The following is a 23,191-nucleotide window of genomic DNA, read 5'->3' as shown; positions in this document are numbered from 1 at the left end:
GGGGGCTCGGAGCCCAGGCCGGGAGTCGAGCCGGGAAACGGTTTATCCCGAGCGCACCCCCCTGGCACGGCCGGTTTCCCGGACGGGGCCGGGCGGTCCACGGCCACCGGCACCCCACCGGCCGGCCAGCGCTGGTGTGGCGGGGCTGCGGAGGGGCTGCGGGCCGTTCCTAAGGCCGCGCGGGGCTCTGCTGGTGACCAGACGACGAAGCTGGACCACCGGACCGGCTGTGCGCCCATTATCCCACCCCGGGTCGCTCGGGGGGGCTCGGCCGCGGACCGCTTCCAGCACCCCCAGGCTCGGAAAGAAGCCGCGGGCTCCCCGTGGGGAGCAGGGGATGGAACGCTCCGGCCCGTGACGTGGCCCAATCCCCGGCCGGCGCCCGCGTGGAGTCCCCCTCCGACTGGTGCCCTGGCCCTGGGCCCGCCTTAGGGGCGGGGCCCCTGCCAGGGGCTGGGCGGGCCTCAGACGTGGACCACTGAGAGCGCGCGCCGGGCGCCGGGGGCGGGGCCGGGCGCGCGGCGCCGCACCGGACGGCGGAGGCTCCAATGAGCGTGCGCCGCGTCCGGGGCCGGCTGGTGCGCGAGACGCCGCGGAGAGGTTGGTGGCCCATGTAACAGTTTGCAAACCGAGGGGAGTTGTGAAGGGCGCGAGCCGGGCAGCGCTGCTGGCCGCGTGGGCACGTCCGCGCGGCGTTGGGCTCGGAGCAGGGGCCTGAGTGGGAGCGGGAGCGGAGAGGCGGACCGGCCGCTGCTCCGGGGGCGGGTCGTCCGCGGGAGTGAGGGCCTCGCGGACGCCGGTGCGTTTGGGTCCTGCAGTTCAAGATCGGCCGCCCGCACGAGCGAGGGGTAGGCCCGGATCCGTTTCCGGGAGTGGGAGCCGCGGCCTCGGTCAGGTGAGGCTTCGGTACCGTCGGGCGAGTGACCTTAGGGCTCCCCGCACGGCGGCTGCGTGGGCAGCGGGGCCGGGAGTGGGGTGGGGAAGAGGAGGGGGGCGGGACTGCCGCCGGGATGCCGGGGAGATGGGCCCCGATAACGTCCTCGCCACCCCAACGTCGTCATCTCTCAGTTCCTGTCCAGGCCCAGCCCGGCGCTCCCAGCCACCGGGGAGCTCCAGGTGTGGGGAGGCAAGCCAGCCCTGGCTGGGGTCCCTGTGCCCCGCCCCAGGGGTCTGGCAGCGCGCACAGTGCCGTGGTGGGTCAGTTACAAGACTGCAGCAGGGGGCGGGGGGGGGGGGAAGGCCCTGACCTCCTTCCCCCTGTCCTATCACCTGCTTAGCGAGCTCAGGGCCCTTCTGTGGACAGTCCAGGGGAGGAGTAGAATGGACATAACTCATCCGGAGGAAGGGAAGGGATGTAGGCTGTTCTGGCTAAGTGAGAATGCAGTAGGCATGAATCTCACAGCTTCTCACTTGTGGGATGTGATTCCGTGTCCTCTTAGAGCATCCACTTACCCTGTATTTTCCTCCTCTCCAAAGGGTACAATGGCAGCAACAGTCAGAAGGCAGAGGCCAAGGAGGATAGCCTATTGGGCCCTGATGGCTACCCTTTTGGCTGACCTGTTGGCACTGAGCGGTATGTATCCAACAGAGGGGGCAAAAGAATAAATGGTGGGGAGAGGGTTTGAGAAGTCTGTAGAGCTACTGGACTTAGGCTCTTTTTCCTTTGTCTTTTGCCGTCATTCTCCTCAGAAAGTCAGATGCTCCTTGGGAAGGTAGGGAAAAAAGGGCCTCATTGACAAACCTGTTTCCCCTTCAGACGCATTGGCTGTGATGTCTGTGGACCTAGGCAGTGAATCCATGAAGGTGGCCATCGTCAAACCTGGAGTGCCCATGGAGATCGTCTTGAACAAGTGAGAGTAGCCCTGGAGTCAGGGTGGGGAGGGCGTCTGTGTTGGGGGGAGGGGTGTTGTTTTCTGGTAATGCCCACAGTAGACTTTGATATTTGAGTGGTGACTGTTGGGTCTTGAGGTTCCTGGTGTGTCACACCCTGCTCTAGGTAACTGGACCTAATTTTACCTTTTGCCCAGGGAATCTCGGAGGAAAACCCCCGTCACTGTGACCCTGAAAGAAAACGAAAGGTTCTTTGGAGACAGTGCCGCAGGCATGGTGAGTTAACAGTCCTTGCCAGGTTGGTGGACTCAGGCGTCTATTCCCTTACGTCTGTGTGACGTAAGAGGCAAGCCGTGCCGGGCTTGGTCTTACCACCTTGCTTGTTCTTCACTTCCTCCTAGGCCATCAAGAACCCAAAGGCTACGCTGCGTTACTTCCAGCATCTCCTAGGGAAGCAGGCAGATAACCCCCATGTAGCCCTATATCGAGCTCGCTTCCCAGAGCATGAGCTAAACGTCGACCCACAGAGGCAGACTGTGCGCTTCCAGATCAGCCCGTGAGTGCTCCAGTGGGGAAGGCAGGCCTGGCCCTCGTGTTCGTGATTGTCCTGCCTTACTGTTTGTCTTTCTTTGCCTCAACTCTTCCTCTTCCCCTCAGGCAGCTGCAGTTCTCGCCTGAGGAGGTGCTGGGCATGGTTCTCAACTATTCTCGCTCCCTGGCTGAAGACTTTGCAGGTGAGTGCCACGATGGGGCCCTGGCGGCCGGGCCCTCCAGATCCAGTGCAGGGACTCGGAGTGGGGGTACGCTCAGGGAACACCCAGCAATGTTTGAAAGCATACTTGGTTGTCACAGCATGCCTTAGTCGGGGTTACGCTCCTGGCTTCTAGGGTGTGGACACCAGGAATGCCGCTGGACATCCTGTAGCGCACAGGACAGCCCCCAACAGAATTGCGTGCCCCCGAGTGCCCCTGGTGTGGAGGTTGGAAACCCTGGTCTAAGGTTTGGATCTGGTGGGACCCTGTTCTGTTGTCCTTTGTAGAGCAGCCTATCAAGGATGCCGTGATCACCGTGCCAGCCTTCTTCAACCAGGCTGAGCGCAGAGCGGTGCTGCAGGCTGCCCGAATGGCTGGCCTCAAAGTGCTGCAGCTCATCAATGATAACACGGCCACTGCCCTCAGCTATGGTGTCTTCCGCCGGAAAGATATCAACACCACTGCACAGGTAAGCCAGGAAGGCCAGACGTACTGGGTGCTGAGTCTGAGGATGGAGGCCCCCTGGGCTGTTTTGCATGTCATTTGCATGGCTGAACTTTGGCAAAATGTGGCAACGGCCTCCGGAGGCCCCTGCTGGAGCTACTTGGTTTTATGTTGAGAACTGGAGGCCCCTTGGATGGCGGCAGGTGGGCATTTGTACGGGTTCTGTGACCGTGCGCTTGGTGTCTCCCCAGAACATCATGTTCTATGATATGGGCTCAGGCAGCACTGTGTGCACCATCGTTACCTATCAGACGGTGAAGACGAAGGACGCCGGAATGCAGCCGCAGCTGCAGATCCGGGGAGTGGGGTGAGTGGGTGCTGGGAGGAGGGCTTCTTATTAAGACCCTTGAGGTTAAAGGGTTCTTCCTGGAGGGCGGCTTCCGCCCCCCCCACCCCCCCCATATGTGAGAATACTCATGCATTCTTGGCTTTCTTATCACATACAGTTTGTTACAGTCATTTTGCTTATTTATTTTGCCAGTCCTGGGCCTTGGGCTCAGGGCCTGAGCACTGTCTCTGGCTTCTTTTTGCTCAAGGCTAGCACTCTGCCACTTGAGCCACAGCGCCACTTCTGGCCGTTTTCTGTATATGTGGTGCTGGGGAATCGAACCCAGCATGCGTGCAAGGTGAGCACTCTACCGCTAAGCCACCTTCCCAGCCCTCGCAGTCATTTTAAACTCATCTTTTCTGTCTTTACCACGGCTACCCTAGGCCAAACTGCTACTGCCTACAGAGTGAAAAAGATGTTCTGTTTCTACTGGCGTCCCTTTCCGGTTCTTCCTCTGTGTTGTACTGCAGGGAAAGGATTCTCTTTCAGATGCTGGGGGCTGGGATAGCAGTGAGGTAGTAGAGCACTTGCCTCGTGTTCATGACATACTAGGTTTGGTCCTTGGCACTTAAATAAAGCCAGTCTGGTTATGACCCATTTCTGGGAAACTTTTCTATACCCGAGCCCTGCCTCCCACCGCTATCTGTAGCTAAGCTCTCTGCACCACAGCACATCTGCCCTCATTTGGAGCCTGCCATTGTCTCTCCTACCTCAAGGTCTCTACAGGCATTGCTCTCTGTCTAGAACATCTTTCCTTCTCTTCACCTGGTAAACCCCAGCTCCTGGGGAGATTTTAGTTCTGGTATCACTTCTTCAGGGAAGCTTTCCCAGGCATCCCTAAGAAGTGCAAACCTCCTTGTTGAGTTCAGCTACTCGTTGTTGTGTGCTACTCGTTTACAAAACACAGGTGTTGGTGGTTGTTTTACTAGTCCTCGGGCTTGAACTCAGGGCCTGGGCACTGTCCCTGGCTTCTTTTGCTCAAGACTGGCACTCTACTTCTTGAGCCGCAGCGCCACTTCTGGCCTTTTCTGTGTATGTGGTGCTGAGGAATCAAACCTAGGACTTCATGCATGCTAGGCAAGCACTCTACCACTAAGCCACATTCCCAGCCCAAAACACAGTGTATTATTTAACATTTAATAGGTTATGCAACCGCTAGCATATAAGGTCCTTGATGGAAGGGGCCCTGTCACTCCCCAAATCCTTCTGCACATTTGTCCTGAGAGAAAGAAAGTGTGTAGTAAGTCCTGCTGAGGGGCAGGGCAGGTGAACCGCCACCAAGGTGAGGTATCCAGTGTGTGGTGAGGAGTTAGGGGTAGAGTAGTTTCACATTACAGGGCTCCTGAAACAAGGGCAAGATGCCACCCGGGAGTGGGAGGCTCCCGTGCCAGTGGACGGACCCTGCGTCCTTACCCTGTTCCTGTCTCCTCTTGTGAACAGGTTTGATCGCACACTTGGAGGCCTGGAGATGGAGCTTCGGTTGCGGGAGCACCTGGCCGGGCTTTTCAATGAGCAGCGCAAGGGTCAGAGAGCCAAGGACGTGCGGGAGAACCCTCGAGCCATGGCCAAGCTGCTGCGGGAAGCCAATAGGCTCAAAACCGTCCTGAGTGCCAATGCTGACCACATGGCCCAGGTAAGGGCATGAAGCAGGCGGCGGGCAGGCCTGCCCTCACCCACGGGGTGGGCGACCCTGCCGCCCTCCCACGGTCCCTTCTTTGGGGTTCTGTCAGCAGCGCCTACCTGGGCAACCCCCTGACCACCCTCCTCCTCCCCTAGATTGAGGGCCTGATGGACGATGTGGACTTTAAGGCAAAAGTGACTCGCGCGGAGTTTGAGGAGCTGTGTGCAGACTTGTTTGAGCGGGTGCCTGGGCCCGTGCAGCATGCCCTCCAGAGCGCCGAGATGAGCTTGGTGAGAGCCCGGGGGCAGGCGTGCCGGGGCACCTGCCGGGGAAGGGTCCGTGTTGAGGAAGAAGGTGCCGTGCTTGTACCTCACCTCGCCCTCTTCTGCAGGATGAGATCGAGCAGGTGATCCTGGTGGGGGGGGCCACGCGGGTCCCCAAGGTGCAGGAGGTGCTGCTGAAGGCTGTGAGGAAGTGAGTATAGGTGCTGGGCACGGGGCCTAGGTCTTGAGGCCTGGCGGACGCTGCTGAAGCCTGGGCCTCTCACAGGGAGGAGCTGGGGAAGAACATCAACGCCGACGAAGCCGCCGCCATGGGGGCCGTGTACCAAGCCGCCGCCCTCAGCAAAGCCTTCAAGGTGAAGCCGTTCGTCGTCCGGGACGCAGTGGTCTACCCCATCCTGGTGAGTCGGCTTCACCGATCAGCTCACACGCTCCCTCCGCTTCTCTGAGTGGGATCTCACTTTCTGTCCCCGCGGTCTTCCCGCCACAAAAGATCTCTGTTCTCCCATCCGCACCCCAGAACCTGCTGTGGCTCCTCAGTGTGCCTCTTCTCTGGCTGTGTAGGTGGAGTTCACAAGGGAGGTGGAGGAGGAGCCCGGGGTTCACAGCATGAAGCACAACAAACGTGTGCTCTTCTCCCGCATGGGGCCCTACCCGCAACGCAAAGTCATCACCTTCAACCGCTACAGCCACGATTTCAACTTCCACATCAACTACGGTGACCTGGGCTTCCTGGGGCCTGAGGATCTTCGGTGAGGGGCGGGGGAACAGAACGGGAACTCCCGGGTGGTGGGGGGTGGCTACCAGAGGACTTGTGGATTTGTGGGAGGGGGCTGTGGAGCCTGCAGACTGAAATAGGAAGTCGGCTGTGGGGTGAAGGTCAGTTTGTAAGCCTCAGCTGGAGTTCTCTGTCCTGAGTGCAGCCTTAGGTTGGGGGGGGGGGGCCTGACGTCCTATGCCAGGGGGCTGTTGGGATCGGAGGTGAGCAAGTGCTCTCCTCAAACTCCTCTCTCCCTCCCACCCAGGGTGTTTGGCTCCCAGAATCTGACCACTGTGAAGCTAAAAGGTGTGGGTGACAGCTTCAAGAAGTATCCTGACTATGAGTCCAAGGGCATCAAGGCCCACTTCAACCTGGATGAGAGTGGCGTGCTCAGCCTAGACAGGGTGAGAGCAAGAGGGGGCTGTGCACGAGGCCAGGACCAGGGCCCGCAGGCTTTCCCAGAGCAGGTTCTCCACACAAGACACAGTAGATTTGGAATGGCATTTGTCGTGGATCTAAATAGAGCTGATCAGGAATCTGGTGTGACCCTTCTCATGGCCCACATATGGGCATTCAAACTTGCTTAAATGAACCTATTAGAATGGTTGACAAATGTCCTCCCTCCTTTTTTTTTTTTGTCAGTGGTGGGGCTTGATCTCAGGGCCTGGGTGCTGTCCTTGAGCTCTTTTGCTCAAGGCTAGCACTTTAGTACTTTGAGCAACAATGCCACTTCCAGTTTTCTGGTGGTTGAGAAGAGATTCACAGACATTCCTGTTTGAGCTGGCTTTAAACCACAATCCTCAGGTCTCAACCTCCTGAGTAGCCAGGATTATAGGTACGAGCCACCAGCATTTGGCCCACCTTTTCTTTTCTTTTTTTTTGGCTGTTCCTGGGGCTTGAATTCAGGGCCTAGGCTCTATCCCTAGCCTCTTGTTGCTCTATCACTTGAGCCACAGTGCCATTTCTGGCTTTTTCTGAGTAGTTTATTCGAAATAGGAGTCTCATGGACTTTCCTGCCTGGGCTGGTTTCAAACCATGATCCTCAGATCTTAGCTTCCTAAGTAGCTAGGATGGCAGGTGTGAGCCACCAGTGAGTGCCCATCCCACCTTTTCTTTTTTTTTTTTTTTTTGGCCAGTCCTGGGCCTTGGACTCAGGGCCTGAGCACTGTCCCTGGCTTCTTCCTGCTCAAGGCTAGCACTCTGCCACTTGAGCCACAGCGCCGCTTCTGGCCGTTTTCTGTATATGTGGTGCTGGGGAATGGAACCTAGGGCCTCCTGTATCCGAGGCAGGCACTCTTGCCCCTAGGCTATATCCCCAGCCCTCACCTTTTCTTTTAATACAACTTTAGACACCAAGCTGCTGGCCTGTCACCATGATTCTCCTGTCTCAGCCTCCCATGTGCTGGGATTTTAGCCCTGTGCCACCATATCCTGCTGAGAACCCCATTTTTGAAGAATTCTGGGTCATCTTTTGGCACACACACTGGGAATTGGTGTCCTGTAGTGTTGCTATGTGGAGGGGATTTTTTTTTTTTTGGCCAGTCCTGGTACATGAACTAAGGGCCTGAGCACTGTCCCTGAGCTTCTTTTGCTCAAGGCTAGCACTCTGCCACTTGAGCCACAGTGCCACTTCTGGCTTTTTCTGTTTATGTGGTACTGAGGAATCGAACCCAGGGCCTCGTGAATGCTATGCAAGCACTCTACCACCAAGCCACATTTCCAGCCCATGGAGGGAGCTCTTAATGGAAGGGGGTGGGTGGCCACAGGGGAGCCCTGAGGAGAGGCAGGTGAGAGCACTGCACCGCTGTAAGCCACACTGCACTTGCAGGTTCGTGGAGACGCATGGCTTAGCATTGCCGCTCTTGAGTGTGAGTCTGTTTTCAGGTGGAGTCTGTCTTTGAGACGTTGGTGGAGGACAGTCCAGAAGAGGAGTCCACTCTAACCAGTAAGTTGAGCCTGCGTGCCTGTGTGTGCCTGTGTGGAGAGAGAAGCTTTGCAGGTGGATGGGCCGTTGCCCTGGATCAGGAAGTTGACTCACTGCGGGGCCCCCAATGAGTCCGTGTCCCCGCTTCTCCCTAGAACTCGGCAACACCATTTCCAGCCTGTTTGGAGGGAGTACCACACCGGACTCAAAAGAGAATGCTACTGATGCTGTCCAGGTAAGCACTGGGGAGCGCAGCTACAAGCAAGGCAAAAAGTCTGGCGAGCATCCAAGCTGTCTGGGAGTTGATGGCCCTGAAGCTCATGCCTCAGTTGATCATAGTTCTCTGGACACAGAAGCCAGTCCTAAACTTCAGAGCCCTAGGCCCATTCCCCAGACAATCCCTTCACCCCCTTAGAGCACTGTAGTCCAGACAGCCCCTGGGGGTTTCCTCTAGCTGTCCTTTGCCCCCAGCACTGCCCTGAGCCCAGGTCTCTTCTAAGCAGAGGAGCTGGCAGAGCCAAAGCTGGGCCTCTAGGCTCTGCTGGTGACACCGTCTGTGGGTACTTGGCACTGTCTCCTAGGAAGAAGAGGAGAGCCCCGCTGAGGGGAGCAAGGACGAGCCTGGGGAGCAGGCGGAGCTCAAGGAAGAAGCTGAGGCCCCAGCAGAGGATACCTCTCAGCCCCCACCCACGGAGCCCAAAGGAGACGCAGCTCCCGAGGGAGAAAAGCCCCCTGAGAAGGACGGCGAGGACAAAGCTGAGGACCAGGTGAGCAGAGAAAGACCAGTGGCACTGGGATTAAGGAACCAGATGGAAGCCGTCTTTGTTCCTGCCCTTGGGAGAAGGAAAGGCAAAGCTTTACTGACATCCTCAACTCTTCCCATTCAGAAGCCCAGTGAGAAGGGGGAGGCGGGGCCTGAGGGTGCCCCCACAGCCCCTGAGGAAGAAAAGAAGCAGAAGCCTGCCCGGAAGCAGAAGCTGGTAGAGGAGATCGGGGTGGAGCTGGTTGTTCTGGACCTGCCTGACTTGCTCGAGGAGGAGCTGGCTCGTTCCGTGCAGAGGTGAGTGGTGGGTGTGTTGAGTCTGTTGCCTCTGAGTTCCCGCCCACCCTCTCCCTCATGTCCACCTCTCCTTCACCCACAGACTTGAGGACTTGACCTTCCGAGACCTAGAGAAGCAGGAGCGAGAAAAAGCTGCTAATAGCCTGGAAGCCTTCATCTTTGAAACGCAGGTTGGGGACCATGCCCCCCGCCTCCTGGATTGGGGGCATCTCGCTCTGAGCCTTGCCCTGGGGCTCACGGCATGCACGCATTTGTGCCTTCCTAGGACAAGCTGTACCAGCCTGAGTACCAGGAAGTGTCCACCGAGGAGCAGCGGGAGGAGATCTCCCAGAAGCTCAGCACCGTGTCCGCCTGGCTGGAGGACGAGGGCTTCGAGGCCACCACTGCGGTGAGGAGGCTCCCAGGAGATGGGGGATGGAAGCTTTTGCCTTCCTTTCCTGGGGGCAGGAAGAGGAAAGCCTGGGGGATGAGGCCATAAAGAAAAACGCAAGAGGGTTCAAGGTATGGCTCAGTGGCAGAGCGCCTGCCTAGCAGCCAAGGTGCAGAGTTCAAACTCCAGCACCAAAAAAAACCCCAGTAGGATGCAAGAGTGGTTGCAGGGCTTCTGTCCTCCTTCAACTCCTCTGTCCACGCCCGTTGTTCCTCAGATGTTGAAGGAGAAGTTGGCTGAGCTGAAGAAGCTCTGCCAAGGTCTGTTCTTCCGGGTGGAAGAGCGCAAGAAATGGCCTGAACGGCTGTCTGCCCTGGACAACCTCCTCAACCATTCCAGCATGTTCCTCAAGTGAGTGGTCTCTGCTCCCTTTCGAGGCCACAGTTCCCGTTCCTGTCAGCTCCACATTCCCCAGGCCTGTCTGCCCCCTGCGCTCACCGTCTCCCGTCTGCCTTCCAGGGGCGCCCGGCTCATTCCGGAGATGGACCAGATCTTCACTGAGGTGGAGATGACGACGCTGGAGAAAGTCATCAATGAGACCTGGGTAAGCACTGTGTGAATGGATGTAACTAGCACTGGAGGTGCCGGGGTGGCAGGATGGCTTGTAGTCTTCAGCCAGAGGCGGGGCTGACTCCCCTCTCTCCACGCTCCCCGAGTGATCCTGACCTCCCCCACAGGCCTGGAAGAACACAACCACCGCAGAGCAGGCCAAGCTTCCCGCCACAGAGAAGCCTGTGCTGCTCTCGAAGGACATCGAGGCCAAGATGATGGCCCTCGACCGTGAGGTGCAGTATCTGCTCAATAAGGCCAAGTTTGCTAAGCCCCGGCCCCGGCCCAAGGACAAGAATGGCACGAAGACAGAACCTCCCCTCAATGCCAGTGCCAGTGAGCAGGGCGAGAAGGTCATCCCTCCAGCAGGTGAGGGAGGGCAGAGGGCCTGGCTCCCAGGTCTGGCAGTGGGGGGGGGCCTGGCTCCCGGGTCTGGTGGGGGGTGGGGCTCCCTTGTCTGGCTGGGTGGGTAGTGGGAGGGCCTGGCTCCCGGGTCTGGCGGTGGTGGTGGGGGGGGGGGGGCTCCTTGGTCTGGCTGGCAGGGGGAGGCCTCCTTTCCTGCATCTGACTTCTGCGTTTCCTCCAGGCCAGACTGAAGAGGCAAAGCCCATTTCAGAGCCTAAGAAAGGAGAGACTGGTGAGTTGGGGAAACTGGTTGTTGGGACAGAGACGTTGCATTGGCCTGGGGTAGGCGAGGGATTTTACACAGGGCCTTGAACATGCTCGACAAAAGACCTGAGCCCCATCTCCAGACCTAAAAAATTAAGCAAAAGACCAAATGGGGGCTACACATTCTAAAATGTTTACCGACCGACTATGGACAGCCTCTCCATTAGCTTCTCCTAACTTATTCCTTCCCAAACACAGGCTCCGAGGCAGCAGACAAGGAGCCCCTGGAGTTAGAAGGCCCTGGAGCAGGTGAGGGCGGGGCTGGGTGCAGGCTGGGCGCCGGCTGGGCAGCCTGGTGGGGTTGAGAGAACCCCCAGAGAATTGTTCGGTCTCACTGCCCCCCACCCCTTGTTTGCCCAACAGAATCTGAACAGAAGGAGCAGCTGGAAGGACAGAAGAGGCCTTTGAAGAACGATGAACTATAACCCCTCCTCCCCCACCGCAGTCCCTGCCCCTCCCCACTCGTGTCTGCAGCCCCTTCTCCTACCACCTCTATTTATTACACATTGGGGTGTGGGCAGGGGTCGGTTCTGCCCACAGGGCTAAAGTACTTTCTCACTCACCTGGGGCAGGAGGGGGGCTGCTCACCGTCCTCGCGAGTAGCTCTGTGTTAAACCTGAATTGTTGGTTCCCAGACCCCCACCTCTTGGTCCCTACCTATCTGGCCCTGCATTTGGGAAAAATCACTATTATGTCTTAATTCTTTGCCTTTGGGTCGGTGAGAGGATGGCTGCAAGTGGGGGGGGGGGGGTGGGGAGTAGTGGGCAGGAGGTCAAGGGACACAGGAGTATGTTCGGTCTTTGGGCATCCTTCCTTCCCTCCTTTGCTCTTCCCCCACGAAATCAATGTCCCAATCCTGGCCAGTGTCTACAGAGCCTTGGTCACCAGCTTTGGTTTCCGAGTGCCTGGCTATGCTTTATCCCTCCAGGATCTTCTGTTTCCTAACCCTTCCCCCAGTTCTTATCTGGCTCTTTCCATTAGGTCCCTTGGTTTCCTAACACAGGTGGGCAGTTGTCTGCCCCTTGCCCGACATCTCCCACCCAGACTGGCTTGTATTCCCACTGGCCTGTGGCGACCCCTAGTGGCCAGAATGTACAAGGAGCTGTGTGAGAAGCCACTGGCCTCCAGGGAGTGAGACATGTCCAAGAGCCCCCACTGGTGATTGTTGGGCCCTGGAAAGCACACAGTGCTTAGCAAGGATGCCAGTAGCCTGCAGGCACTCAAAAGTCCTTTGCCCAGTAGTACCCCGGGTTTCTGTAACTACCTTCCCCCCCCTCCCTCCCCTCCTGATCCTCCCTAGTAGAGCCTTTTCCTCACCTCTACCCACTGGGCTGACCAAAATGTGCTTTCTACTGTGAGCCCCTGTCCCAAGACTGGGGGATGGAGAGACCATGTGTGAATGTAAAACTGTCACCTCATCCGGAGGCAGGCTTTGGGTAAAGGTGAGGGTCAGGTCTGGCCTGCCTTGTGTATGTTACTCTGCTAGGAGTGGGAACTCTTTACCCACTATGCCGACGCCTGGGGAACCTGTCCTCCAGTATTCTGTCTGTGGCAGAGCTAGGGCTGCCACCCTCTCTGGGACAAAAGCAAACCTGATTGTGTCCGTCATTTTGCCTTTTTTCCTCTCCTTTACCCCCCCCCTTTTTTTTTCTTTTGCCACATTGGCAGAGAGGGACCTTCAAGTCCCACCCACCCCACTTCTGTAAGTTTTGAGTTCCTTCATTAGCACTTGAGGCTGGTTGGACAGGTTTGAATCAAAATGTACTTTGCTCCATTGTTAATTGATAAACTTTCAATAAAATATTCTTTTCTACAGTTTTTGTGCTTTGTATTTTTTAATGTTTGTTTCCTGGAAATAACACACGTCTCAGAATAACAATACATGTGTAGTATGGAAAGACGTAAATAGTAAAATTATCTGTAGGCCAGGCATGGTGGCTCACGTGAGACCTTATCTGAAAAAAGCAAAACAGGGCCTGCCTAGGAAGGGCAAAGCCCCGAGTTCCAGTACTGCCCCAAATACTTACCTTTAGTACTGCATCAGAGGCCAGGCGCGGTGGCTCAACCTGTGAGCCAAGCTCCTTGGAGGCAGGGGTTGGGAGAGCAGCAGTATAAAGAAAAGCCCATCTCCTAAATAATAAAAAGTAGGGTTTAGGGCTGGGAACATGGCCTAGCAGTACAGGAAGCCCCGGGTTCGATTCCTCAGCACCACATACACGGAAGACGCCAGAAGTGGCGCTGTGGCTCGGGTGGGAGAGTAAAGAAGCCGGGGACAGTGCGCACCAGCACCGGGACCGGCAAAAACAAAGAGGGGGCGCTAGAGGAAAGAGAAGGAAACGGTTCCAGGGTACCGTCCTCCCACCGGAGGGAACGGCGGCCGCCAGCCCACAGCCTTCCGCGGGAAGAGCGGAGCTGAGCCTCCGCGCCGGGCGCTGGCGGAAGCTGCCGGCGCAGGCCCCGCCCACCACCACCGGCGCAGGCCCCGCCCACCTCCCCGGCGCAGGCCCCGCCCACCACCCCCGGCGCAGGCGCAGTGCCCGCCGGGCGGCCGCCCGCTCCGCCTCGGGCTCCCGCCTCCGTCCAGGTAGGGGCGGCCAGCGGGGGAGGGGCATCGCCGAGGGCGGGGCGGGGCGGGGCGGGACGCCGGCCGCGGCTCCGGTTTCGGCGATGGAATCCGGGATGGCTCCTGCGGCCGCCCTTCCGGGATGGAAGGCAGCGCCTTTGCCCGGGGGCCACGGAAGCGCTGACCCCCGGCCCTTTACCTCCCCGGGCCCCCTGGTCCCCGCACCCCTCTGGCTCCCCCACCGGGCCGGGGCTCCCGTGCCCGGGGTCGGGTGTCCCGGGTAGTGTGAGGACACGGAGGCTGGGCCAGGGCCGAGCCGTCGCCGCCCTCGCCGCCCTCCGCCCGGCCTCCGGGACTACGTGCGACCGCCCGCCGCCTCGCGCCCGACCTTCCGCTCCAATTGCTGCCCAGCCGAGCGCGGCGCCGCGGCGTGCGGGGCCCGGGGGCGCCCCAAGCTCGCCGCGCACCCGCCCGCCCGCCCGCCCGCCGGGCCCCCGCTCCCCGGCCTCGGAGCCCGCCCTGACATCGCAGGGTAACGGGGCCCGCGCCCCGCTCAGCCCTCGCGCGCCCCGGGAGGGGCCCCCGGGTCCGCGGGCCGGCCTTCCGCAGCGGGGAAATGTGGAAGGTGCCCTGAGGAACCGGGAGTGATCCTGGCTTGTGGTTAACGCCTGTGCCCAGTTGGTAAATTAAACTGCCCCAGGTATGTATGGGGTAACGTTTACGAAGGCTCTTGGACCAGTCCAGGCTGAGAGAGAGACTAGTGTCAGGAGAGTTACACCCCACTTGGGCCAAGCACTGGGTGAGGTCCCCCCAGAAGGCTTGGAGGTGGGGTTGTTGGGGTCTGAGGCTGATTAAAGGGGGGCAGTGCGGAACCCAGTGGCCTGGTCGGTAAATCCTCCCTGAATGAATGAGGTTCCCCGACGGAGGGAGCCCGGCTGGCTGGAGGGCGGCTCTGCTCGGCCCTGCCTCCCCTGGGCTCGTGCAGACAAAAGTAATTAGGCTGAGACTTTAATCACAGCTTCTTTCACAGTGAGAACAATGCCGGAGGAGGGGAGGGACACAGGGTTCTGGCCTGGGTCACAGGCGTGCCTCCCCTCGGGGACCCCTGCCCCCCACAGTTTGGCTCTCTGTAATCGCCTGTTTTCTTGTCTCCCTCAGGACACTGGGTTCCCTAGGAGCCGCCTAGGGCTTAATAATTGTCCAGAAGGCGGCTATAAAGGGAGTCTGGGTGGAGGAGGGAGCAGAAAAAACCCCAGCTCAGCAGATCTGGGGACTGAGAGCCACTAGCAGGAGTAGTCGGAGGTGCTGTGGTCAGAGCTCAGTGTCGTGGCTGGCCCGGCCTGTTCTTTTCCACCATGGAGACCCAAGGCTACGGCTACTATCGCACTGTGATATTCACAGCCATGTTTGGGGGCTACAGCCTGTACTACTACAATCGCAAGACCTTCTCGTTTGTCATGCCATCGCTGGTGGAAGAGATCCCTCTGGACAAGGATGATTTGGGTGAGCCCTGGGGGGGAAGGGTGGCGGGTCTGGGGTCTCAGAGTGTGTGAGTGTGGGGGGGGGCAGTGCGGGGTGTACGGGTGTGTAGCTAGGAGCGTCTGCACAGCAGGACGGTGGCCAGTCACCTGGCGCTGTGTATTGGTGTGTGTATGCCTGTCACCCACATGTGCTCAGAAGACTGCTTGTGCTGGGTGTTTTCTGGGTTCTGAGCAAGCTCTCACACCTGTGGGGTGCATGCTGAGGCTGCCAGTGAGCACCATGATTTCATGTGGGCTGACATGCACGCTGCCTTCCAGAAAAAACAAGTCCCTGACCCCCGTCCCGAGCCCCCTCAGCCCATGCCCACAGGTGGGGCAACTGCTAGAGGCCTTGGGTTGGCGTCGGTGCGGTGGGCATGCCCCTCCCAGGGAGAAGAGCTGCGTGGGGCGGGCGGGAGAGGTCGCCTGGGCCCCAGGCTCCATGCGAACCTCAGGATTCCAGCACAGACTCTCCTGTTCCTTGGGGAAGGCACCTGCTCATCCTGCTGGGCACCTCTACACACCTGACCCCGTGCCTCCCTCCACCCTTCCCGTGCCTCTGCCCCCCCCTAACTCCCCAGGTGTCCTGCTCCCCGCTCCCCTCCCCTGCAGGGCTCATCACCAGCAGCCAGTCTGCGGCCTACGCCATCAGCAAGTTTGTGAGCGGGGTGCTGTCGGATCGGATGAGTGCTCGCTGGCTCTTCTCCTCGGGACTGCTCCTGGTTGGCCTGGTCAACATCGTCTTTTCCTGGAGCTCCACGGTACCTGTCTTCGCTGCTCTCTGGTTCCTTAATGGCCTGGCACAAGGGCTGGGTTGGCCCCCCTGCGGGAAGATCCTTCGGAAGGTGAGTTCGTGCGGTAGACCTGGTTGGATTGGCATAAAGGGTACGGGACAAGCGTGTGGGCGCCCCCTTTTTGCACACTCTTTCCGCACCAGCCCACCGCGGTTTCCTTAGGCCTTCCCAGCCGGCTTCTATTGCTTGTCAAGATATTTTAGGAGTCTGAGAGAGGTGGGATCAGGTGGCAGAGGAGGGCACTGCCCTGCCAAATGCAATGCCTTCTCCCTCCCCCAAGTAATGTGAGCCCGGCCTGCCCCACCTCAGCCCCTCTGTCAACATGGGCTGTAGGCCACGCACCTACTCTCTCCCCCTCTGCCTCGCAGTGGTTCGAGCCATCCCAGTTTGGCACTTGGTGGGCCATCCTGTCGACCAGCATGAACCTGGCCGGAGGGCTGGGCCCTATCCTGGCGACCATCCTGGCCCAGAGCTATAGCTGGCGCAGCACGCTGGCCATGTCGGGGGCGCTGTGTGTGGGGGTCTCCTTCCTCTGCCTGCTGCTCATCCACAACGAACCTGCTGATGTTGGACTCCGCAACCTGGACCCCACCCCCTCCAAGGGCAAGAAGGGTGAGCTTCACCTCGCTGAGCACGGGGGCTGTTTGGCTCAGCCCTCCCTTGGCAGTCTGGAGTGGCCTTGTACCACATCTTGTGCTAGCCAGTGCACGCGGGGCCAGGGGGGCGAGGCAGGCTGGGTGGGAAGGAAGTAACACTCCATCCTTAGAGCCAGGGGCGACAGGCGCTGTGACTCACGTCACCACCTGGTCCCTTCTCAGCAGCAGACTTCCCTGAACTGGACAGCGTCCCAGGCTTCAGGGCCTCCTTGTCCTCAGTTTCTCCTTCATTCCTGAGGCTTGCAGCAGAGTTGGGGAAAGGAAATGAGGTGCTTACGGAGCTCCCCCCTCACACTGGTCCTGGTTGTGCCCATGAACTCTGCCCCTGGGACTAGATAATGAACGGTTGGGGGCGCAAGTGGGGGTAGGATAGGCCGATGTGGTGATAATCCTTCAACTCCAGCACCTGGGAGGTAGAGGCAGAGGGCGGTGTGGTGCAGGCCAGGCTGGGCTGCACAGTCTGAAAAAAAAACACCTAAAACATGGGCTGGGAACATGGCCTAGTGGCAAGAGTGCTCACCTCGTATTCATGAAGCCCTGGGTTCGATTCCCCAGCACCATATATATATATATAGAAAATGGCCAGAAGTGGTGCTGTGGCTCAGGTGGCAGAGTGCTAGCCTTGAGCAAAAAAAGAAGCCAGGGACAGTGCTCAGGCCCTGAGTTCAAGCCCCAGGTTTGGCAAAAAAAAAATACCTGAGTGTTTGCCTAGTAGTCTCCAGTACTGAGACGAACAAAAACACAACCCCCCAAGCAAAACCTGAGAGCTGCTGGCCCCTCCCGCCTCTAGGCCCCTCCAAGGAAGAGAGCACCCTGCAGGAGCTCCTGCTGTCCCCTTACCTGTGGGTGCTCTCCACCGGCTACCTGGTCGTGTTCGGCGTCAAGACCTGCTGCACAGACTGGGGCCAGTTCTTCCTTATCCAGGAGAAAGGACAGTCTGCCCTCGTGGGTAAGATGTCGGGGAGGGAAGGCCTTGCTTCTTTATGTCCTTTACTGATTCCCTGATGCCAGGCACTCTGGGCTCCCGTACCTCTGCTTTGTCCTCCCTTCCCCTCCCCTCCCTTCTCCCAATCACAACTCCCCTTGCAGGTAGCTCCTACATGAGTGCCCTGGAGGTTGGAGGGCTCATAGGCAGCATCGCAGCTGGCTACCTGTCAGACCGAGCCATGGCAAAGGTGAGTGGGCAGAAGGGACCTGAGAGGCCCTTGGCGTCTTCCCCGCACAGCTCAGAAAAGCCCTGGAGAGATGAGAGTTGTGGGCTGGAGGCTGGTTGGCACAGCTAGTTTAGGGGGAGCGAGGTGGGAACGAGGGCAGGCTTCTCACCTTCCTGAGGGACAACACGGGGGGAAAGGGGCCGTTCTGTCTAAGCTGGCTTCCCTGGGGGCGGGGACGGACTGGGCGCAGCTGCCCGGCACGTGCTGTGCACCTGCCCCACCGTGGAGGAAGAAGGGATGTTGTGGAATTTGGCCTCAGAGCACGAGCAGGGCCCAGGGCCTCCCTGGCCTGGGATGGGATTGCCAAAGACCGGTGAGCCGCGGCCCGGCTGCCGTGTCAGAGTCCAGCGTGGGGGTGCTGGGTTGCGCTCCGAGGGCCTGAAGCCTCTGGGCTGTCTCCCTAGGCAGGGCTGTCTGTGTATGGAAACCCTCGCCATGGCCTGCTGTTGCTCATGATGGCTGGCATGACAGCGTCCATGTACCTCTTCCGGGTGACAGTGAGCAGTGACTCCCCCAAGGTAACTATGGAGAGCCCGGCTGTGCATGGGAGGCAGAGCAAGGACCACTGTGGCTGGGCCCTCCCTGGGCCCGCTTCTCTGCTGCTCAGATCTCTCTCTCTGGTCTGTGTGCACCTCAGATCCTGCCTCTGTGTCTGGTGTCCATGTCCACTCTGGGCCTGGCTCTCTTCTCTTTCTTCTGCTCCTCTAGGATGTTGCTTTCTGGACTCCAGCTCTCCATCCTCTTGCTGAGCTCACAGGCTTTACGGAGCACGAGGTGCCTTAAAGTTGTCTTGCGTTTTATTCCTGGTCTGTCTTGCCACTATCCTACCCCTCTGCCTGTCCCAACTGCCAATATCCAACTCGAGAGGACTTCTATGCCTCCTTTCCCTGCCCATGTCGGCCTTGGGCTGGCTCAGCATTCTAGCTCTTGCTGTCATTTGTACTGGGGACTGGGGGGAGTGGGCAACTTACTGTCCCTTTGATATAGTCTCATCTGGCAGAGGTGGGCAGGAAGGCTGCTTTCTGGCTCTGATTGGCCCCGGCACTGTCCTTGCAGATCTGGATCCTGGTGCTGGGGGCTGTGTTTGGTTTCTCCTCCTATGGCCCCATTGCCTTGTTTGGAGTCATAGCCAATGAGAGTGCCCCTCCCAACCTGTGTGGCACCTCTCACGCCATTGTGGGACTCATGGCAAATGGTAAGTAGTACCCCGTAGAGTAGCTGCCCGGTCCCCACTTGTGCCCTGCACAAGGCCTGCTGGAGGCAGAGCCAGTGCGGTCCCCCTGCGGGCCTGACCCTCCCGGGTGGCTCAGGCAGTTCCCCTCCCTCGTGACAGTGGGCGGCTTTCTGGCCGGGCTGCCCTTCAGCACCATCGCCAAGCATTACAGCTGGAGCACAGCCTTCTGGGTGGCCGAGGTGATCTGCGCAGTCAGCACAGCTGCTTTCTTCCTGCTCCGGAACATCCGAACCAAGATGGGCCGAGTACCCAAGAAGGCTGAGTGAAGGGAGCTGGCTCTTCTGCGCTGGTCTCCCTATTCACAGGTTAGGGTGCAGGGAGGGAGCGAGCTGCTCCTGCTAGGATGGAACCTTCCACTGGAACTGTGCCTTTCCAACTGGAACCTTCGCTTTTCTGTGTGTGCAACGTCTCCCTTGCCCAAGAGGCACTGAAAGTGTAGCAGTGGCTGATGAGGTCCCGGCTCCCCACCCCCTATTTAAACAATAACCTCTGCTCCCAGACGCCACTAGCTCGTGTCGCACCGGCAACTCCTGCAGTCTGAGTCTCCTGTACCCTTCCTCCTCTTCTGGGGGCCTGTCCTGACCCAGTCCTGCCAGCTCCCGCCTGGTAAGGCTGTTTCCGCAGTGGCCGGGCACGAATGGCCAGTGACTTCTGCTCTGCCTTAAGTCCTCTCCAAAGGGAGCAAAGCTATTGCCGGCACCTCAGGCGCTGGAGGAAGAAAGCAAGCGGCACCCTGGGGTGACAGGGGATGTGAAGGGGAGGGGAGGATGACTTGTTATAGAAGATTAAAACTAGATTTGATACGAAACAGTGACTCATTCTTTCAAAGGGGGTAATAGAAGCTAGAGACAGCCTTCCTTTGGGAAATTATTCTTGCTACTGCTTCTCTTTCCACTTCCAAGAAAGACTTCATTTCCTTGGAATGGGGAAGCTGACGTGTTGATGGAGTCCTTAAGTCATGCCTCCTATGCTTTCAGCTGAGTGTTGTATAATCAATGATCACTTCAGAGACAAGGCTGCCAGGTGTAGGTTAAATTCAATAACTTGATTGACTCGCGTGGAGATGGGTAGACCTTGCTACACCTCATCTGGAAGAGAAGGCGTCCCTGGGGTTCGGGTGCGGATGCATGAGCTAAAACAACGAAGCCTGGCTCTAAGTGCTGTTCCATCACCATCAGCACTACCTCAGGCCCCGGAAACCAATGGCAATTCTGGCACTAGATCCAAGGTTGCTAACATAAAGATGCCATTTATATAGAAAAAGCCAGAAGTGGCGCTGTGGCTCAAGTGGCAGAGTGCTAGCCTTGAGCAAAAGGAAGTGCTCAGCAAAAGGGACAGTGCTCAGGCCCTGAGTTCAAGGCCCGGGAGTAGCAAAAGAAAAACAACAAAAAACACTTTTTTTTTCTTCTCCCAAAACACAGTATCTCCTCACCCTGGATTTTCCAGCACCTTTCTTTTCCCCACTTTTGCCTGGACCGGTCTTGAGCCACAATTCTACCTTCCAAGTAGCTGGGGTTATAAGCATGCATCGCCATGCCTAGCTGGCTCCCTTGCCATCGCTGCCCCCCTTTCACCCCCATTCTTTTTCCCCAATACCATCACTCAGGATAGCAAACACTGGAACTAAGGAATGTTTATTATAGCACTGAAGGTCCTACCTCCTCCATAAATAAATGTACATTCAGGAAGCAGGGCCTTGATATATACAGAAGGGAAGAGAGCAAACATTTGAGCTCAAGACTCCCCGATTTTCAAGTAGACTCCGAGGCGGCTGCAACAGGATCCCCACTAGAGCGGAAGCAGCAGAACCCCTGCTGCAGGACTGCAGAATTTGAAAGCCCGTTGCCAGTTTGGCTTATGACCCAGGTCCAAAGGTTCCAGCCTTCTCTGCCACCTCCAGAGCTAGCTTCAGGTTCTGATCAAACAGCTCGCACCTAGGCCAGATCCAGTGGACAGAAAAGCATGAGGCCTGACACCTCCCCGCACGTGGGGAATCCAAGGCAAGTCTTTACAGCCCCAAAGGGCTAGTGATGCGTCTTATTTTAAAGTAATACTCTTAAACTTCATGTGATTTGGGGTAGAGTACAAAGCTTTGACCACTATCTGGGAAATGGGGTCACCTACCTGATGGGCATTTCCAGTGAGTAGAATGGATTCTTCAGGGCAAAGTCTGAGTAAATCTCATAAATTTTTCGGAGAAGAGAATCTATTCCAGCTTGTCTAGGATCTGCCAGCACCACAAACTTGATTCCTGGAGAGAGGCCAGGGATGGTTATACCAGGGGGACAAAATGTAGCAATAACATCATTCTGTATGAGACAGCCTATTTGGTTTTGTAAAGGTCTGTTGCAAATGTTTTTATTTTATCTAGTGCTTCACCAAGCAGAATCTACAGAAGAGGTCAAAGAAATGCAGTGACTTTTGTCCCCCTGGCTGAGACTCGGCTTCCAGTTCTAGTTGTGCCAAACTTATTCCCACTCTTGGAATCCCTCAGTGCCAAACAGGACAAGTGCAGGCAGTTTTCAGTTATCTGCATTAGGGAGTGAAGCAGTGATACAGTCCAAAGGTCACTTTCACTTGGCTTTCAAATTCCATTTTGGAACAACACTTGACACGTCTCATGTGTGTGCAAGGTTAACATGAAGGTAATTTTTCTGAACCCAGGAGAGCCGGGGTTAAACATGCTGAGTGACATAAATTCAGCTTCAGATTAAATATTGGCTTTGGATTCACAAAACAAACAGATGTGTCTGTGCCACTGTCTCAGGAAGACCTGACACCACCCCTGCTTACCAAACCTGTCTTTGGTCAATCACCCGTCCCTTTGGCCTATCTAGAGACACATACCTGTCAGTGTCTGGAAGCAGTGCAGTTTGAATGTGTCTGTCTCCAGCATCTCAATGCCTGAGCTTCCCTGTTCAGGAGACAGCTGGGAACCAATGGCAAAGAGCCTGTGTGCAAAGGAGGCAAGTAAGAAATGCATTCACTCTACCTGCAGAGGATTTATTTTACATCCTGGCAGGAGAGTTCATGTACAATGGCAGGTGTGTCAAAATTTCTTTCAACTGGGCGCTAGTGGTACACACCTGTAATCCTAGCTACTCAAAAGGCTGAGATCTGAGGATCGCAGTTCAAAGCAAGCCTGGGCAGGAAAGTCCACAAGACTCTTATCTCCAACTAACTACCAGAAGACTGAAAGTGGCTCAAAGTGGTAGAGCACTGGCCTTGATCAAAAAGAGCTCGGGTACTGCACCTAGGCCTCAAGTTCATGCCCCACAACCGACCAAAAAATTTTATTTCAAATTCATACTACTTTTCATTACATATTTTGCTGTGTAAGTGCTCCACCACTGAGCTACAGCCCTCGGCCCTTCCTATTTTGCTATAAAGCGCGTTACACTGAAAACTCCGGGTAAAACAAACACTCTGGGGATCTATGTGCATATTTACTTAAGTCTACCGCTAGGCTTATCGCAGCACATCTCATACCACAGTTAACAATTTTAAAGGTCATTTAATTCGGTTGTCCTCCTTTAAAGATGAAGAGAAAACCAGCTAACCCAGGCCAGATCTCACCACTTTAGGGCCGAAAATTTAAACCTACCCCATGAGTTGTTACCACAAGGACCGGCCACTCGAGGGGAAGGAGGTCTAAAAAGATCGGCCCCGCCCCAGAGCCAGACCAACCCGCCAGCGCCCAGCGCGGGAGCCCCCCCCGGCTCTCGGAAGGGCTGGGGTACTCACGAGTGGAACATGGAGGCCAGCATGAGCTTCTCATTGGAGGTGAGGCGGGGCCGGCCGAACCGAATGGACACCGGGTAGTTAGCGGGGTTCCCCAGATACTCCAGCACCTCTTTCCCATCGGCCGTGTGCTTGCCGTTCACGTCCATGCCATTGATGGCCAGCACCGCGTGGCCCACTGCCGAGGCGGGGCGGAGGGTCAGCGCAGCCACAGCCCCGGGGCTTCGCGGAGGGGGACTCCGGACCCCCACCCCTCAGGCCCCGCCCCGGCGCACCTGCCGCCCCTCCGCCCCGCCCACCCCGCTGCCGCCGCGGCGGCGGGCCCCGCCCACCCCGGCCCGCGCCCAGCCCACCCCGGATGCCGTCGCGCTGGCCGAAGGCGACCAGCACACGGTCGTCGTGCAGCTTGAGCAGCAGGTCCAGCGGGTAGCTGAAGGTCTTCTCGGCCTCCGCCCGCGGCGCGTAGCTGTCCAGCTGGTAAATCAGGCCTCCAGCTTTGTTCACCACATACACACTGAAAATCGCCATCGCGGCGGCGGTGACTCCCGGAGGCGGCCTCCGTCCGGCGTCCCCGCCCCGGAAGTGGCGTCACAGGCTCGGCCCGGCCCACCGCGCCGGCTGTCTCCCAGCGCCCCGCCCACCCCCTGGGACGCGTGCGCATTCGGAGCCGCAGGCTGCCTCGGTTTTGCCGTGAAGCGGGGTGCGGAACCTGGCAAGTCGTTTCCTGTTTGTTTCTCAGTGCCCGGGAAGAGCCGTGCAGA

The 23,191-nt window shown here is 57.9% G+C and overlaps 3 protein-coding genes across 7 annotated transcripts; 2 read left to right on the top strand and 1 right to left on the bottom strand.

The window, feature by feature from the left end:
- The first annotated feature begins 467 nt into the window (after positions 1-467).
- Hyou1 (hypoxia up-regulated 1) lies at positions 468-12,523 on the top strand. 3 transcript variants are annotated; one of them, XM_048343951.1, is made up of 27 exons: positions 530-600; positions 819-895; positions 1,477-1,573; positions 1,757-1,850; positions 2,028-2,106; positions 2,232-2,386; positions 2,488-2,564; positions 2,870-3,051; positions 3,278-3,393; positions 4,855-5,047; positions 5,191-5,325; positions 5,427-5,509; positions 5,585-5,717; positions 5,881-6,068; positions 6,342-6,480; positions 7,961-8,021; positions 8,156-8,235; positions 8,582-8,767; positions 8,888-9,060; positions 9,143-9,230; positions 9,326-9,448; positions 9,708-9,841; positions 9,950-10,034; positions 10,168-10,408; positions 10,626-10,676; positions 10,907-10,957; positions 11,072-12,523. In XM_048343951.1, the coding sequence occupies exons 1-27, from the start codon at positions 549-551 to the stop codon at positions 11,131-11,133; spliced, it is 3,135 nt and encodes a 1,044-aa protein (XP_048199908.1). In that variant the 5' UTR covers positions 530-548; the 3' UTR covers positions 11,134-12,523. The 3 variants fall into 3 exon arrangements, with proteins under 3 accessions (XP_048199909.1, XP_048199908.1, XP_048199907.1); XM_048343950.1 differs by having other exon boundaries at positions 11,069-12,523; XM_048343952.1 differs by lacking the exon at positions 819-895 and having other exon boundaries at positions 468-600; positions 11,069-12,523.
- Positions 12,524-13,860: 1,337 nt separating this feature from the next.
- Slc37a4 (solute carrier family 37 member 4) lies at positions 13,861-19,493 on the top strand. Of its 3 annotated transcripts, none has more exons than XM_048343955.1 (10): positions 13,861-13,971; positions 14,430-14,774; positions 15,404-15,636; positions 16,056-16,197; positions 17,032-17,190; positions 17,331-17,416; positions 17,860-17,973; positions 18,164-18,229; positions 18,512-18,650; positions 18,789-19,493. In XM_048343955.1, the coding sequence occupies exons 2-10, from the start codon at positions 14,627-14,629 to the stop codon at positions 18,953-18,955; spliced, it is 1,254 nt and encodes a 417-aa protein (XP_048199912.1). In that variant the 5' UTR covers positions 13,861-13,971; positions 14,430-14,626; the 3' UTR covers positions 18,956-19,493. The 3 variants fall into 3 exon arrangements, with proteins under 3 accessions (XP_048199912.1, XP_048199910.1, XP_048199911.1); XM_048343953.1 differs by having other exon boundaries at positions 13,862-13,971; positions 15,954-16,197; XM_048343954.1 differs by lacking the exon at positions 18,164-18,229 and having other exon boundaries at positions 13,862-13,971; positions 15,954-16,197.
- Positions 19,494-20,302: 809 nt separating this feature from the next.
- Positions 20,303-23,067, bottom strand: Trappc4 (trafficking protein particle complex subunit 4). The gene is made up of 5 exons (XM_048343958.1): positions 22,784-23,067; positions 22,434-22,608; positions 21,537-21,640; positions 20,814-20,940; positions 20,303-20,623 (listed from the first exon to the last, which is right to left on the bottom strand). Exons 1-5 carry the CDS (start codon positions 22,956-22,958, stop codon positions 20,545-20,547), a joined length of 660 nt encoding a protein of 219 aa, XP_048199915.1. The 5' UTR covers positions 22,959-23,067; the 3' UTR covers positions 20,303-20,544.
- Between the last annotated feature and the right edge of the window lie 124 nt (positions 23,068-23,191).

This window comes from Perognathus longimembris, chromosome 3, assembly GCF_023159225.1.
Source record: "Perognathus longimembris pacificus isolate PPM17 chromosome 3, ASM2315922v1, whole genome shotgun sequence".
In the NCBI taxonomy this organism is placed as follows: Eukaryota; Metazoa; Chordata; class Mammalia; order Rodentia; family Heteromyidae; genus Perognathus; species Perognathus longimembris.
The sequence above is the reverse complement of the archived record's forward strand: the minus strand, read 5'-3'. Positions and strand labels throughout refer to the sequence as shown.

Excerpts from the sequence above, each read along its gene's own strand:
- Hyou1 (XM_048343950.1), top strand. The coding sequence starts at position 549 with ATGAGCGTGCGCCGCGTCCGGGGCCGGCTGGTGCGCGAGACGCCGCGG. Across the intron at positions 896-1,476 it reads GGAGCCGCGGCCTCGGTCAG|GGTACAATGGCAGCAACAGT; the intron begins GTGAGGCTTCGG and ends TCCTCTCCAAAG. Across the intron at positions 1,574-1,756 it reads TGACCTGTTGGCACTGAGCG|ACGCATTGGCTGTGATGTCT; the intron begins GTATGTATCCAA and ends TTTCCCCTTCAG.
- Slc37a4 (XM_048343953.1), top strand. The coding sequence starts at position 14,627 with ATGGAGACCCAAGGCTACGGCTACTATCGCACTGTGATATTCACAGCC. Across the intron at positions 15,637-15,953 it reads GCGGGAAGATCCTTCGGAAG|TGGTTCGAGCCATCCCAGTT; the intron begins GTGAGTTCGTGC and ends TCTGCCTCGCAG. Across the intron at positions 18,651-18,788 it reads TGTGGGACTCATGGCAAATG|TGGGCGGCTTTCTGGCCGGG; the intron begins GTAAGTAGTACC and ends CCCTCGTGACAG.
- Trappc4 (XM_048343958.1), bottom strand. The coding sequence starts at position 22,958 with ATGGCGATTTTCAGTGTGTATGTGGTGAACAAAGCTGGAGGCCTGATT. Across the intron at positions 20,941-21,536 it reads CTGCTTCCAGACACTGACAG|GAATCAAGTTTGTGGTGCTG; the intron begins GTATGTGTCTCT and ends GCCTCTCTCCAG. Across the intron at positions 20,624-20,813 it reads TCACTGGAAATGCCCATCAG|GTGCGAGCTGTTTGATCAGA; the intron begins GTAGGTGACCCC and ends GATCTGGCCTAG.